This window comes from Colletes gigas, unplaced genomic scaffold (assembly GCF_013123115.1).
Source record: "Colletes gigas isolate AHSC1104 unplaced genomic scaffold, ASM1312311v1 Colletes_gigas_Sc00055, whole genome shotgun sequence".
Taxonomy (NCBI): Eukaryota; Metazoa; Arthropoda; class Insecta; order Hymenoptera; family Colletidae; genus Colletes; species Colletes gigas.
In genome coordinates, this window is record NW_025106684.1 from 25767 (window position 1) to 42822 (window position 17056).

At 42.0% G+C, this 17056-nt stretch overlaps 1 protein-coding gene across 1 annotated transcript in view; it reads right to left on the reverse strand.

Moving 5' to 3' along the window:
• Nucleotides 1–17056, reverse strand: part of LOC122403486 — a 173378-nt gene that overhangs the window by 15971 nt on the left and 140351 nt on the right. The window contains exons 5-6 of the mRNA XM_043407028.1: nucleotides 13037–13935; nucleotides 10282–11890 (exon numbers count right to left, since the gene is read on the reverse strand). Coding sequence (XP_043262963.1) covers nucleotides 10282–11890; nucleotides 13037–13935 — 2508 coding nt within the window. The remainder of the gene's footprint in view (nucleotides 1–10281; nucleotides 11891–13036; nucleotides 13936–17056) is intronic.

The following is a 17056-nucleotide window of genomic DNA, read 5'->3' on the forward strand; positions in this document are numbered from 1 at the left end:
ACGTTAAATTTGCATTTCATAATAGCGAAAATATCACGATATCCTCTGTTCTGTCTGCTTATTTCCAGAATTGGCAAACGGAAGAATCTACGATATGCTTTCGGGCGGAGGTTATGAAAAGAAATCGGACGGTAAAAAATTCCTGTAACAACGACGATGAAAACAAAAGATCAGCGAAAATGGAACAGAACGGGACCAGGATTCAGGATTTTTCCCCGTCGTAATAACAATTTTTCCTGTATTTCTTCAGGCAACTGTAAAAAAAAAACAAAGTGTACTTTTCGACGTTGACAACGACGTTTCATCGAAACGAATTTCAGGCTCAAACGTTCCGACCGTCTGAAAAACGAATTAAACAACTTCTGTAATTACGAACGACGAACGCTGCCCTGGTAATGGCGCATTGGACGCGTACCAACCGATTAACCACCGTACATGGAAAACGTTCGAGGAAATAAAAACGAAAGGTAAATAGAACGTGTTCTGTGTCCGTAACGCTGACAACGAAGCCACGGTTTCTATTGTGTCGACTGGAAAATAGATAGAAAAGAACGCCGACCGATGGAAAATAGTAAAAAGTTGCTTTCGATTACGCTCGCTATGAAGTCGAAATTCGACTCTTTCGTGATCCTCTTATGAGGAATGATGCACGAAAATGTAATTATTCTGCTCGACTGGATAAATAACTACTAAAAAGTTCAGCCTCTGTGCCACGACATAATTTAATAACGCAATAAAATTCAAATCTTTTAAAACCCAAACTAGTTTTCTTACCAACCAACATACTGGGCAAACTTAGTCTTCCCTCTTCGTTGCGATGCCATGAATAAAGTAACGATCGTTAGCAACTGTTAAAAACAAAATTTTAAATCCATATCTCTTGCGTTGACTCTAAACTCATGATAGAGAGATTGTACATAACGATTGAAGGGTGTTCGAATTTTTCGATCGACGCTGTACCAGAATCGTAGTTTCTCTCGAGATTGGAGAAAGAATCGACGATTCTCCGACCTTGCCTTTTTAAGGTAAACGTCATCGAGACGAGAGAGAATAGGAGAAAAACGGGAGCAACTCAAACACGACTAGTAAAAGTCTTTCGACTCTTTTCTCCGGCTCCTGAATTTTTTCTCGTGTACCTAGCGAAGCGAGAGAAGGGAGATACCGAGATCCGTGGCTTTTTTTCCTTTCTCTGTTCGGTCTGTTAACGACCGCCATCGCCGTCGCTGCCCGTTAAATGGCCTGGACGCAAGATAGATCGGTCTCGCGGAGATTGCGAATATCAATTTCCCTAGGCATCGACGCTAAAATCACAGATTACGCCCGTTCCTAACCGAGATTTACAATGCCGTAACAGTTACGTACAGCTGCAATAGTTGGAACGACGATACCATAACGCGAATACCTCGGAAGACGTAGAACCCTCTTCGCGGAAAAGTATTTATTGCTTCGATTAACGTGTTTCGAGGGCGAGAAGGAACGTTCTTCTGCGACGTTACGACCGACGAACCGTTGAATCCTCAGAATTTGAGACCATCAGACTCGACGTCAGTTATCTTTCAACGTTTTCGCGAAAATTGCAACGATTAGATACTCCGACAATAGAATAATAATAACAATTTTGACTATGTTTCAAATCACGAACGTGTCAGCCAGACAAAAAAAATAGATGATAGATTTTCATTTTTTTTTTTTAAATTTCACATCCCGTTAAAGTTACTGTTTATATTGATTTAATAAGCGAAGCGTTAACGCCGAACCACTGCGTTTCCTCCTGCGTAATTTTTCTAACAATATCAGTTACCACGACGGCAAAGTGTTCTAAATATAACTCCTTGAAAAGTTGCTTTAGCTTCGAAACTTGAACGATGTTGTAAACTTAAACAACGCGGGGCGAAAAAGAACACGATGTTACGTTGAACAGAAAACGTCGGGATATCGTGGAAATATATTGGCGAAGGAAGCCGTGTTCGGGGAAATATCCCCTCAGACAACTTGGTATTCTAATTATTTCGCCAGCCGCATAATTCAAATACTCCAGCCATTCAGCTATGCGAAATGGCGGATTCATGAAGCCGTAAGACCAGATTCCATATACGGAAGCAGATATTAAGTTACGCAGACCACCGGGGTTTTTGGCTTTAACTCAGACCTCGTTTTCACGTTCGAGAGACGGACTTGACCTTTCGCCTCTTCAGCGTAATGAGACACGGCGAGATAAATGAAGGATATATACACATCGCGGCGAGTCTTATCGTAACAGCGTTTAAATAAATTGAACTCTATTATTGCACGTGGAAAGAAAACGATAAAGTAATTATTCCACCCTTCACAAACTGGTCAAGTACATAAATTATCAGAGATTTTCATAAACTGTCAGGGAAGAAACCAATTTTTGATATTAAAATTTCCTCGTTTAAAAATCAAATTTACAATTTATTGTTCATGTATATTGTTTATGTATGAGCATCGTTTTCTACCCTAATGGATTTTTACTTGTACAGTAAATAAATAAATAAATCATTTGTAGGAAACGATTTGAGTAATAAATTATTCAACCACAAATACGTTCAAAGAACGAAAGTATAGTAAAGGAAGACAAAATGATACGAGCCAAATACCCCGAGTGTAAAGGGCGAAATTCAACAATAAACTATTATTAAATCCAATGGAATATTTTCGTAAATTTCCGAAAGGAAGCACGCATAGACGTTGAACAAATTTAATTTAGTTGATACAAAGTTAGTAAATTCCTGCGTGGCTCTAACGTTTAATAGATTAATATTACAAGCCAGAAGATTGAGAGCGCGGGTACACAAAACGATCAAACGCGAATTTGGCGTACAAAATTTTGAAATGCTTGCATTCAGCTTGGTCGCATACCACGCGGGTGACATCAAAGAGAGAGAATGTGACGTTCGGGCGCGCTCCGTTGGTGCCAAAATGCAAACGGATCTGCTGTGTAATTACGACATCATCGCCTTGTAAACGCGACCGTACAAACTTCGTCCAACCTCGTGCCTTGCGCGCAGGGTTATAGGATAGCTCGACCTCAGAGGCTCTATTAATTAAAATTAGCTTTTCGCATTATCGATCACGTTTAACTCGAAAGGGAATCCGACGAAACTTTGTGATTAAATTGAGCGCATTAGTGCGGAAGCTTTTGATCTAGACAAACAACATTAATAGGAATTCGTAGAGATGGAAACAATTTTATTTACGAATAAATATAAAACTTGTATTCCTTGGTCGGAGATGAAATTTATTGATGAAATGTTCATCAAACGCAGAAAAATCCGCTTAAAATCTAGTTGTCTAGCTGTCACTGGAAATTAAGACGAAGGTTTGAGAAGATCGCCCTGTAAATTTTCGAGAAAATTAAACGAGACTGCGTCGATTACATCAGTCTGGGCGCGTTAACCGTAGAGACGACAACACTAATCCGAGAACACAGATATCCTAATCAAAATCGTAGCGTTCAACGTCCAACAACCCTTTCAACGAGGGTACGGAGCTGGAAACTGAATCAAACTTGATCGTTTGCTCGCTGACTCCCCTTTTCGCCACATTAATGATGCAAAGATCGCTGCGTTCATTGTTGCGACTTGCGGAAATGGATTTCCATACGACATAATATGTATAATTGAATATCGTGTATTTAACTTATTGTTCAATAAGCAACTTACACTACAATAAGCAACTAGCCATCGTTTGATATGAAAAGAAGCTAACAAATATATCTAAAACTCAATTAAATTTGGTTTCACAGCTCCTTACAGATGGTTAAATGCCTCCAAAGACAATGTATTTGAGTTCCAACCAAATCAAACAGTAACCAACTCCGATACATTGTCTTTAGAGACATTTAACCTTCTGTTTGTAATATTTGTTAGCTTCTTTTTAAATTAAATGATAGCTAGTTTGCATTACTATGACCAAGAAAGCAAAGGTTGTAACAATAGTGAACTTTTAAATAAAAAATGATGCTTGTTGCAATCTCACGCTTTATCAGCCATACTAGTACAAACTAACCATCGTTCAACATAAAAAGAAGCTAACAAATATATCTAAAACTCAATTAAATTTGGTTTCATAGCTCCTTACAGACTTTTAAATGCCTCCAAAGACAATGTATTCGAGTTCCAACCAAATCAAACAGCAACCAAGTCGGATACATTCTCTTTAGAGATGTTTAACCCTTCATAAGGCGCTGTAAAGAAAAATTTAAATAAGTCTTAGATATATTTGTTAGCTTCTTTTGATATTAAACCGAGTCAAACAGCGACCAACTGGGCTCTAAATGGCCCAATCGCGATGCAGTCGGTTGCGTCACGAGCCACGGCAAATCGCGGGCCAGTTATTCGACAGCGGTCGAAGATGCAACGCGACGATCGTTCATTGATTCAGTCTGGGCTATTTTTACTCGTCGCAAAAAGCGCATCTTTGACAGGAGCCGCTTAACGAAAGGGTCGCCATTGACGTTTACAAGAGCCGATCCGGCGGGGGACGGCGTGTCGCAAGTAGGGCGTAATATTTCCGATATTTCCAATACGTTCTCGAGTATCTTCCCGCTGACAGGACGCGCGTCCACATTCGACGCCGTCGGAATACGAAACAGACGCGTGCGTTTCCGTTCCTGCGTGGACGAGCTGCTCCAGCGCGACGCGTGCACGCCTGAACGGGAATAAATTACGATTCGGTGACGCGGACCAAAAATTTTGGCGACAGAAATCGCAACTAGAAAAATAACAGTTACGACACGTGCCACTTGATTCGAAATATGAGTTGCTTTTATTAAGTTCGATTCGGTGAGAACTTACACGGATCGAGTATAAGAAATTATATAAAGTTTTCAAGAAAAACTAAGAATTTGGAGTGGTGGACTGTGTACAATTCGTAGCGAACTGTAAATGAGATACAATTTATTGTTAAGTAGCGTAGGAGGAAACGCTCTTGTCTCGTTGCGTATAGAAGATGTTTAATTGTTAAAGGATGGGTATTTTGCAGCTCAAGAGGATGAAACTGCTCCCTTGCAACCCCCTGGGCGCACCACTTTCAGTTCTATATTCGCGTTTTGTGCATTGTGGTTACGCGCGAGCTCGGACGTTTTGTTCGTGGGTACAATGCGGAACCGTGCTTTTTCGGGCTGTTCGCCCATCGTTGTGGAACAGCAGAGAAAAAATTGAGAATAAAAAATGACCCAACAACGTCCATTTGGAAAATGGTCCGTTTAATTGACGGATGAATATTTGACGCGTTTAATAGGCTATGCACACGGGTCGCGTTTCTTCACCGTTGGGAATTTATCTTCTCGCCGTTCATTTGATGCATTATGCAGGCTTTAGCGCGTGGATAGTTCAGAGACCATGAAAATGATGTAATAATCCTGTCAAGGTCACCGATATTGATGAAAGAGTATCCATGGAAGGGCAAATTAAAACTACGCTGAGCGATTAAGGGGGGCAATCCCAGTGCAGATCAATAAAAGTAGAGACATTCTTGTCTGTTTTGAAAGTAAAACTATTTAGAAATGGTGTATGTGGTTCAAATAACGTGTCAGAAACTATTTTACTAAGAAGCCAACGATGATATCGACTTCTTTTTAATTGATAGGAGGCTAATCTTCTTGTGTAATTATGAAGAGTAGAAAGAACTGTTATTCAATTTAAGGAGAGCTTTCCAAAAATCTGTAGAATAACTTTCCCTCTTAACTGTCGTTCGAAAAGAATTTCTTGGAAAGATCGTTCAATTAAAAAAAAAAAAAGAGACACTGTGCAAGCATATTTAGGAAGTGACTGTACTGACAAGTAAGCGTATAATTATTGTCAACGCGTAATTAAGAAAGACAAGAAAAGGCAAACAATCGGTAAAGTACAATCATACATCATAGTCAGTCTCTAGAAATTTTGAAAATTTCCATTTTTTAATCGACTTACAAGGAATAAAATTAGTCCACAAACATTGTGTTCAATTTTTTTAATTATAATTTAATTGTATAAATAATTAGATAAATCTACTAATATGAATTAATAACTTTCGACCGTCCTATCAACGATTTACTTAAAATTATGCACTTTGTTACGAATTTGAAAAAAAAAACAATGCAATTTCAGAAAAGCGACACGTATTTCAGTAAACTATATTACTATTTTACTGGTCCGTTTCTCCATTTGATTCTCGTTATATTCTCGGTCGAATCTGTCGTCGCCTTCCCGTATTGTTTCACCGTGTATTGTTCCCTTAATCGTTAATTTGCTTGGAAATTGCTGTTTTTGCTCGCGCGGTGATCCATCAGGGAACTCATCAAATCCGGCAGAACAAGAAATAAATATACCGATCTATCATCCGCGCTTAGACTTCTCCCGCGCGCAATAAGTAATTGTCGGCGTTTTGGCGTGGAAAAAAAAAAGTATCAGAGATTTTCGGGAATCTGTTCTCGATCACGCGCTGACGCGCGTTTCCCCTCTCTGCACACTCGCGCCGTTCAAAATGTAATTTACCGCTCCAAATCGACCGACATCCATCAACCGGGAAAAAGTGACGGCTCCCCGATTTCTTTGCAGCTGACTACGATCATCGAAATCGAGGATATATCCGAGGATCTACGCGCGCATAACGCACACACGACCGTGGATAAATCATGAAACCGTTTTTCAACCACTTTTTCCTTTCACTCTACCATGTTAGAATTTCATTACATTCTCTGGAAGGTTACAAAATTCTTCTCATGAATTTCGTACTCGTATCTCAAACTAAAATAAATTTTTGTTAATAACATAGCCTCGATACATTTTGATAAATTTTATCATGAAAACACATCGACGTAATTAAATAAATTTGTTTGACTCTGTATTTGTACAGAATATAACAATTATTTTCCTGTCTATTTCTCGAAACAAGTCATTTTCAAACCAACATAAACTCTAAACAAAATTGAGATAACCAAAATAATTTCAAAAATTTACAGGTTCTATTTACTCTCAAATACTTTGGAAGAGCACGTAATTTTTCCACAGTCGACCGAATATTAAGAGATTGCTATTCGTGGATATTATCTGCACAAATGTTTCGCGTTTGCGAAACATACAAACAGCACCAAGTTCTTCGCCCACGCTTGAAAACCTTCGATCATCGAGGTCTTGGAAACTTATTCATTGGCCCTCGATCGCGTTGAATGAAATCCCCGGCTATGAAGTACGACAAGTGCGTTATCAAACACGAGCGATACGCAGAACACGGATTCCGACAACCTGTGCACGAGCATCGATCAGAGTTGGTTATCGCGAGACCGGAAATACTACCACACGGGGCACGATTGCCTCGTCGATTCGCGCGTTCGCGGATACATTTGTTCAAACGAACCCGTTCGATTTGTTTGTACTCCAGAGAAACGGAAAACAACGCTTCAACAGTTTCACGCCAGCGTAAAAATTCTTTCTCTAATACCAAAATTCATGCGTAGGTTTCGTGAATGGAGTTATCCTCGTTCGGATATTCAATTTTTCTCATCGAGTTTAAAGTTTCAAGGGGATTTGTCCAACCTTCTACAGACGTGGAAGACGAGGACTTCTCTAAGGTAAGCATACAAGGACGATATATTCCTTTTAACAATTCAAATATGGTTTCTAAGTACAGCACCTATTATGTGCAACTTTACGACAAGAACTTCTGTTCTATTTTTTCATAAAATCAAAATAGAGAAAGAAAGAAAGAAATAGATCAAAAACATAATGGAACTCATCAATTTCTTAAAAAACATTACTGTATATAATATTGCCCTAGCTGCCAGTACGACTTTAAATAAAATTTAAAAAATTCAATATTACACTAACGAGTGAGATCCATAGATTTATAACATCTTTGACAATTTTCTCTGGTTACCACGTTGACTGCCAGTCTAAAACCGTAAAACTGTTTATGGAACCAAAACTTTGATTTCAGACAGTTTAGACAGTCCCATAACTGTACAACTCTGGATCTAGTACTTTTTTCAGAAACTGTATCCCTTAAGAAATAATTAAAAAACACGTATTTAAATTTCATTCAAATCAGTGAGTATCAGTTGGGTAGTGTTACTTGTTAGTACTTACTTTCGTAACATCGCTAAAATTTATGAAGCCTGTTAAAATTCATTTTATTTAACATTTCAACTCGAGAATTAATTGTTTTGATTCCACTGTCAATGGATGACGTGGCAGTCAAGGTGTTAAAATTATCTGTTAGTTTCTGACTCGCCACTGGATTATTAATTTCACTGAATTTCAAGGTTATTCGACGTACCCCTGATCTTGGATCCCTCTTCTGGCGTACAGAGCCATCGTGTCCACGTAACCAGAGCCCATCGAGTATTTACTAAACGCTGTTTGCCACGATCGACGCCACACGGTTCAGATTTTGCAGCCAGAGGTGACGCGACCACGATGCTCTCTCGAAGCTTACGCGTTAGAAATTCGCAATTCCAAGCCCCGAAGGGTAGACGGCGCCCGTTCAAACTCTCATCAGGTCTAGCGTCGGAACTATGGCCGTAGCGCCAGTTATCCGTAGAACGACGGGGGCGAGAGTAGAAGCTTAATTGGCCGACTAATACCGAACGCCGCGTGATGTAGTCCGTAAATCGCGGCCAGATTCGAGTATTAGGGGCGATAGGTGATCGATGACGCATAAATCTTCGCGATGCGTGCCTTCCAAATCCCTAATTCCGAATCCCTTTCCCCGATCCGCGTCGTTAGGACGACATTAAGCCTCCTTTCCTGCCTTTTTGCCAAAAGGACACAGATCGCCCGTTTTTGCGAGAGAATCCAACGAATTTTGTTATCTTCGTCCCCCACGTAATCTTCGACGTCATTATCGGGTGTACACGTATTGTTCGAACAGTTCAATCTCTTCTCTAACAGTCGATGCTTTCGAAATTTTCCCATATTTGGTTTCAGATACGTTGGAAGTCGCTCCTCTATAATTCGCCCACGTACAACGCGTCGAGATAAACTGATTTAATTTGTGCATTGCAAAGTTTATCTCCAGTATATCTATAATTCGCGTTTCGCCGGAGCCTCGACCCAATAAACACGATTCAAGTGCGAATCGCGATAATAGATTCGCTATTCATCGCGTTACTCATGCACGGCCGCATTACGAAACCTGTGACGATAATCTATGTTTACACAGCAGTGAGCAGTGCGTAACTGGTTTCCTGTATCTGCGGGAATCGAGTAAATCCACTCTGGATTTACATTTCGCGTTTACTTAACAAGCGGTCAGTGCCTCTACACATATTTGCACCGATAGCTTTTAGAGTCGAGATCGTTTATGGTAATTTCTTGAACTTGAATTTACCTACGACTTAAACGTAAGGTGGTAAGGTATGGTTGAATTTTTTCATTTTTGGGTTAGTTGTTGAAATGATTCAACGAAAGACGTATAATGTATATTATATAAATAATATTTGATTTTTCCTCGTGTATTTTCTCGGTGTACCGTACGGTGCAGTTTTTAATTTTAACGCGCTGGACATCAAACAAAAATATGGAGAGTTTTCGGCCGCGTTACGGAGCAAGGAGCAAGCGTTGGTAACAATAAATATTTCGTCGAGAGGGATGTAGGCGCTAAGTGCAGCTTAACGATATTAGCCGCTGTCTGGAAGGTTCATAACGATCAACATCAAATTACGGTGTCCCCTAGCCTTGATAAGTACTCAGTTTACCTGGAGATGGCGAAAGGACGCTTTTTAACGTTCTAATGGCTAGATGCTCAATCAGGAAAGGGTGATATCGCTTTGGAGCATCCGACGCTCGACAATAACCTTTTAATGCCAATAAAGTTTTTAGCGCCATATTTTTAACGTACGAGCTTAACGTGTGTCTACGTTACCTTCTAAAGCGGGCAGAAAGGGAACGGTGACATAAATTTAATCTTCCTATACGAAATGTTCAACTTGGCACGTTTAAAATACTGTGGCATTGAGAATACAGACAAGAATTTCAGATAAAAATTATAGACTCGCTGAAAAGGGCAGTTTCACGTGTCTCACAAAATTCGTAACTACTCACTTATACGATGTAACCTCGACAGAAAAGCTTAGAGCTGGTAACTTTAACGAATAAATCCATAGACTCACAGAAAAGGGTGGTTCCACGTGTCTCACAAAATTCCTAACCACTCGTTACCACTAAAAATACTCCGAAGTAACTAACTTATACGATTTAACCGTGACAGAAAAGCTCAGAGTTTGTGACTTTAAATTCGTCCGAAGAAGGTAAATCGCATTAAACGAATAAATCGACTCACCGAAAAGGGCTGGCGGTTCCACGTCTCTGACAGACAAACTCGACGACGCCTGTGAGCCGCTGGATTCGGTGCTCTGCATGCATCTGAGTCTTCTTCTGAGCTTGGGCATATCGAACGGCAAGTCTCTCAAATCAACGCTGGTCGCGCTGCCGGATGTTGTGGCGTCCTGTTGCATAAGCAATCGTCTCCTCCGCAGCTTGGGCATGTCGAACGGCAGATCGGACAGCTCGGGCTCGTTATCAACTAAATTGATATTATCCAGCTGCGGTTTCAGCAAGTGGGAACCGAACGGCTTGCATTTGATCCCAGCCCGCGACTCGATCGAGATTCCGCTGTCCGAGCCTTGGATTTCGGCGTCGCCCGATGACGAGGACTGCAGGGCCAGATTGATCAGATTCTTGTTCTGCGGGGCTCGCCTCTTCTTGAACGACGTGTCCATGGGCGAGGTCACGGAATTCGTGTTCGTGTTCGTGTTCACTGTATTCGTATTAGTATTGTTGGATGCTGTCACGTTGTTCTCCGTGGTGACGTTCTCCTCGGGCGAGGCCTTCTGCGAGTTGTTGTTCCGATTGTTGTCCGAGGTCTCGGACGCTGGCTCCTGGGACGATTTATCGGAAATGGGCGACAGTATGTGCAGCTTGTTCGCGTGATGGGTCAAGAAACCGGTCATCGACGGTTGCTGGTGATGATGATGATGGTGGTAGCAGTTGGTGCTGCCGCTGTCCGAGCTGTGGGAGCTGAGGCTGGTGCTGTGACGGCTCTCCGAGCTGCTGGTGGACCTGTTGCCCTCGCTGGTGCTGCTGCGAAGGGACTCCATGCTGCCCCCGCTGCTGCTGGTAGCCATGCTCTCGGTGCTCGAGTATCCCGGTCTGCGTCTGCTGGTCCTCAACTTGAACTCCAGGAGGCCCACGTCGCGACGCGGTCGCAACAGATCGCTCTCGGCCTCGTGGGGCCTGCCCTTGAACTCCATGATAGGCTTGCTCTCGCGGATCAAGCTACGCGGTCGTTGCCTCTCCTCCCTCGGCCTGCCCTTGAACTCCAGTATCAGCTCCTTGTCGAAACGTCGCCCCTGGGTGGACTCCACGTTCTCTTGAGCAAAGTTCTTCGGTCTGCTTTTGATCTCCAGTATGCTGCCCTCGCTGCTCTGCGGCGAGTCCTTGGCCCTCAGCAGAGACTTGACCGGAAGTCTCAAGTCCTTCAGCCGCGGATGGTCCGGCTGCGAAGGTAGATTCGGTGTGCTGCGTATATTCAGCAACAAGTGATCCCGGTTCCCGTGGAACTTGGCCGGCAACGGTGCCGTGGATGGAGGCGACGGTGTGTAACCCCTGGCTGGCAGCCGGGGCGAACCATTCTTCTCGTCGCTTGAGTTTATCTGGAGGGATTCGATATCTTGGGACAGAGTAGAAATATTGTCTGATTGCTGTTGTTGCTGTTGCTGCTGTTGCTGAAGACGGCTCGGAATTGGTTTTGGGCGGAGAAGTACGACTTTGCGTCTGTCTTTGCTGCTGTGGGACTGCCCGGCGTACGGGACCTGCTGCGGCTGCTGCTGCTTCGACGTGTCCGTCGACGAACTCGTTCTGCTCACTGGTATCGCGCTACTGCTTCTTATCTAAGCAGGAAACAATTTTTTTTTTAGATAACAAATGGATTTTTGAACGTTAAGTTATTATGTATTCTACAATAAATATTACGACCTTAGGCTTAAGGCTGCAGCCCTTTGCATTTATATTAAATCCTACTTACGCGTCGCGAAGGTAATTTGATAAGCACGTACCAGCCAAGTTACGCGGTTTAACACCAATTAAAGTCTAATTTCCACTCGGTGGCGGGAGATACGTAATTCGTGGACGGGAATTCCGTAACATTTTTAGCCATATTAGTTTTCAATTGCACTTCATTAAAGTTTGGATCCTAGTTTCATAATGTCGGAAAATTATACAACGTGAGATTTTGTTCAATGAATAGCTTCTAGAGTTCAAAATATTGTTCGAACGAAAATGATGTTTTTGTAAGTTCATTTTCAAACAATTACTGAAATTGTTTCATTCTACTTTTGTAATATATTAAACGAAGATGCATTAAACTATATGCCTGTATCTGTATGTTACTGTAAATTCTACGATTTATAAATGAAAATCGATTGAATCGCTAGGTGTACGATTTTAAGTGGCAGTCGCTTTATGTCATAAATAGACATGAAGGAAGCTTTGTAGAGGGTGGTCTGAACCTCTAAATATAATAATTCGTATCTTACGTATTCCTCATATTTTTAAATATTAAGTGCATTCTGTAGTCTTTTGAAAATCAAAGTTTCTCATAAAGGCATAAAAATCCACACGACAAAATACGAAGCAAGAGATTGCCAAAGCATCGAAAAGTTCTCGACGCACGGGTCAGAAAGTGCTCTTAATGAACGTGTTGCGCAAAGCTTGTTCGAAAGCTTTGGAAATATCAGACTCGACGATGAAAAGGGACGAGGTCGTCGAAATATTTTTGACGGTCTTAAAAACGGGTTGAATTCCATTCGGGATCGATGGCTCATGAATTATTAAAAGCCGTTTTTTTTTTCGAAAACAACGAACCATCGTTTTTCGTGTATATTGCGCTATGGCTCTCAACCTTCCGTTTAAAAACAGTGAAGCAAGTCTCAATGGTTATTTTTTGAAACTTTAGCTTAAGTCTGAATGTTTATAAAAAAACGAAACGATTAAATGTGACGAGAAAGGGTTGAAAGCGTTGAAATGACAAGACCAACCTGCGAGTGCAAGACTGGATGATTGGTGACCCGATCAAGGTCGTCCAGGTCGTCGTCGGACCGATTGACCTTGCAGTCGAAGGCCGTCTCGTAGAGGTGACGTTGCCTAGCCATTTCTTCCTCGTCTTCCTCCGCCTCCGCGTCCTCCTCCTCCTCTTCCTCGCCTTCGTCCTCTCCTTCCACGTCGTCCTCGTCCTCGACGAGTATCGGTTGCGGATCTATTCTGCGTGTACGTCGTAGCTTGCGCACTTGATGCCGCGTTAGATGCGGCTGCCGTTCATCTAGCTCATCCTCCTCTTCGTCTGGCGATGCGATACAGGTACAAACCGTGGTAGGCAGGTCATGGCTCAACAGTCTATGCGGAGGCATGAGTGTGTGATCCCACTCGGTGATGATGCACGACGAGAGGATCTCGTTCCTGGCTGGGACAGCATGCTCGCTCCCCGACGTGGGGCTCACTAGATCCTCGCTACGATAATGTTGCGGCTGCGGCAGCTGTTGCTGCTGCTGTTGTAGTTGCTGAGACGAATAGGTACCCCCATCGCCCGCTACGGAGTTCCTCTTCGGTATACCGGGTGTTCTCGAACGTTCGCCCGGCACGTCGAGACTCACGCTTTTCCTGTACTTGTTCGGTTGCGTCTTGCTGATCTGCTCGGGCACCTTGAACAGGTCGCCGTAGTAATAGGGTGACGGATGACGTATCGGTTGATTAGACTCTGTGGGTGATTGATCCGTCTGGTGCACCAGGGCTACGCAGCCCAACGACGCTACTTCCTTGTCCCTGTCTACCGAGGCAGCCCGTGTCGAGGAAGACGCGTACACGCTGTTCTTGCGCTTTCTGATGTCCGCCTGGCGACCGTCGTCGTCATCCTCGCAGGACGATGCCGAAGCCGAAGGGTCTGCAACGAAATACCAGTACACGTTAATTAGAGACACTTATGGTAAAAGGATACTCATCGTTAACCCTTAAGTGGACTCTCAATCTCAACTGAATTATTTTACTTAATGTTGATTTTTGCCAAATTGGTCAATGGAAATCAAATTTATCTTAAAGCATTTAAAAAATAATGAACTAGTGGAGGATTATATAAATTTTCAAATAATTACATTGACATATATTAAGTAGTTGTTAGTTTAAACTTTTAGAGGGTCGCAGCAGCCCCATCCACCAAAGGGTTAAGGCATCCTAGCAGATTATATTTTCAGTAAGGAACTTTTTTCTCAAAAGTGCGTAGGATTTCTGGGATATATGTATTGACCAAAAATGGTTGTAATTAACCCCCCTAGCTAAGAGTAATTTTTTTAGCACGATTTAAAAAATTTTTTTTAGACATCTACTATACTTATTTTTTTCTCAAAAGTGCGTAGGATTTTGAAGGTATGTGTATTCGCCAAAAATGATTCTAACTCTATTTTGATAATCATGCTCTACTACTTTGCTCACTAATGGGATTTTATCGAATAGATAAAATAAAATAAAATTCACATAACAAAACCTATTTGTACTATATTTTGCAAGACTAAAATTTTGATTTTACAGCATCTTGAACTACATAACCTCAACATTTCTTTCGGTATAAATTTATTGCCCCTCAACGTCCCGACTTAAGAATTAATTTTTCTACACCCATGTGTGGCGCGATAGTAAGAGCGTTTAGATAGATTTAGAATCATCCAACTTGTATAAAAGGAAGGGGCCAGAGACGACGAAGGTTGTGTTTGAAGTCGCGACAGGAATGTATAAGGAAGGCTATCCCACCCGAAAATGAAACCGCCAAAACGACGCGAAATTTTCATAATCGTTCCGTTATAACAGTGGCATCGGCTACTCAGACGCCGACGAACGAGAGCAAAAATGCTTATGGGGAGAACGAAATTGCCGTGAAATGGCAGCCTCCTCTCCTTAAAAATCACTTCCTCCGTCCGCGAGGTATTACCGTAATGGTTTCTGGCCTGGCTGCCCGGCTGACACGGTCCCTCGAACCGTTCCCCTTTTCTCTATCGTTTCTTTCGTGCACTTTGCCTCCGCCCTGGCGTCGTCCAACCCCTGCCTGGTTTACGATCGCGTCACGACCATCGGAGGCAAACGAGGCTAGGTCGGACAGGAGGTAGCGGGAAATTACGCGGACACCCGGTACGTTAGCCAGCCAACGTACGCACGCAGTACAGACGAAAGGACTGGAGATAATGGGAGCATTACGCTCGGCCGGAGGGCTCTAGCGAAATCCTTCCTCGCTGCTCCTTGCTGGGGTGGTAAGTGCAAGAGGCACACCATAAACTACGCCAGAAGCTGTTTCTGACAGGGACCGCCTTCCCGGATATACGGAAAAACTTTTCCAATGGGGGCAAAAAAAATTATTATCGGAATCCTGTCTGATCTCTCGTGTCTCTGGCTTCGCTGAATACCTGAAGAGGGCTAACGCAACGTGGATTACAAGCAAGATAGAATTAACAGCTGAGATGTTGCGAGGGTTCTAACTAATGTTTCCGACTCTGTGGAATATGTTTTAGAGATTGAAAATTCTTTAAAAATAAGTTTATCGTACGTCGATCCACTTTTTCGAACTTCAATATTCGAAACTTCCGTCGACTTTAGGAACATCCAACGGTCGAATGATCAATGCTACTGTTACGCAACGAATATTATTATGGTACCGTGAAATAGTTATTATGAGAAGTGTTATCGAACGAAAGATGTAAGAGAGTGTATATTCTCGCGCGCAAATTTTCGCCGAGAGCAGCGTATGAACTTATTACATATTTCCAGGCAGTTTCATTATCGCGAGACCACTGAAAGTTCGTTCGTCCTATACGAGAGTACAAAAGGCCCCGCCCGGACCGTGAAACGCGAAATGAGAAATTAATTCCTGAACAATGATTCCCGGAAATTATAACGCGTGCCGCCGCTTTCACGAAATTGCGGACGTGTCTCGCGCGATTCCTTTTCACCTCTCCTTTCGACTTTAGCCGCACGTTCTGGCCATATAAGGGACCAAGAGCACCAACGCAAGATGTAAAGATATTCGTGTTCTTTTATACAGTGTCCTGCAAAATGTATTACCAGCAACCCGGGATGGGAGGTCTCCTTGAAACAGGAAACACAAAATATATGCGATGGGTATAAATAAATCTCTGAAGGTGGACGTATTTGCAATTTTATTTCCCTTTCGAATTTTCGATACTACTCTATTTTCTATCGATACTGGTTTCATTAACTTTTGAATAAAGGAAATCCATTAAAAGAAATGATGTCACATCAGATTCGGGGTTTGTAAACACCAAACCAAGTAGAAAAGATAGATATTGGTCAGACACAGAACCAAAAGATGCTCAAACAAAATTTTCTCAACAGATCTCGATAGAATTTTGTAAACATATTCTTAAATTACAGAATAGGGTTACTTTATATTAACTTTTGGTTGATTTAAGTAGAAAAGGTAAATATTGGTCAGACGAAGGACCAAAAGATGCTCAAATAAAATTTTCTCCACATACTTCGATAGAATTTTGTAAACATATTTCTAAATTACAGAATAGGGTTACTTTATATTAACTTTTGGTTGATTTAAGTAGAAAAGGTAAATATTGGTCAGAGGCAGAACCAAAAGATGCTCAAACAGAATTTTCTCAACAGATCTCGATAGAATTTTTTAAACATATTTCTAAATTACAGAACGGGGCTACTTTATATTAACTTTTGGTCGATTTAAGTAGAAAAGATAAATATTGGTCAAACGCAGAACCAAAAGATGCTCGAATAAAATTTTCTCCATTATTTTCTATTGTTTGACAATTGGTATGCCCTGGAAATTGTTAATTCGCTTGTTTACTCCGACATGTGTCCAGATTTAGTTTCGAATGTACAAAATTAGACTCGTTCAGTATAGTCAGAGGCCGTCGAGTTCGAAACACCGGAGTCGCCTTGCGGTCCCCGACCGTTCGATATGTACGACGAATTGATGCATTGTTGGAATGGCGCACGCCCAAAACATCCATCATGTTTCCGTGTCAACGGCGCTA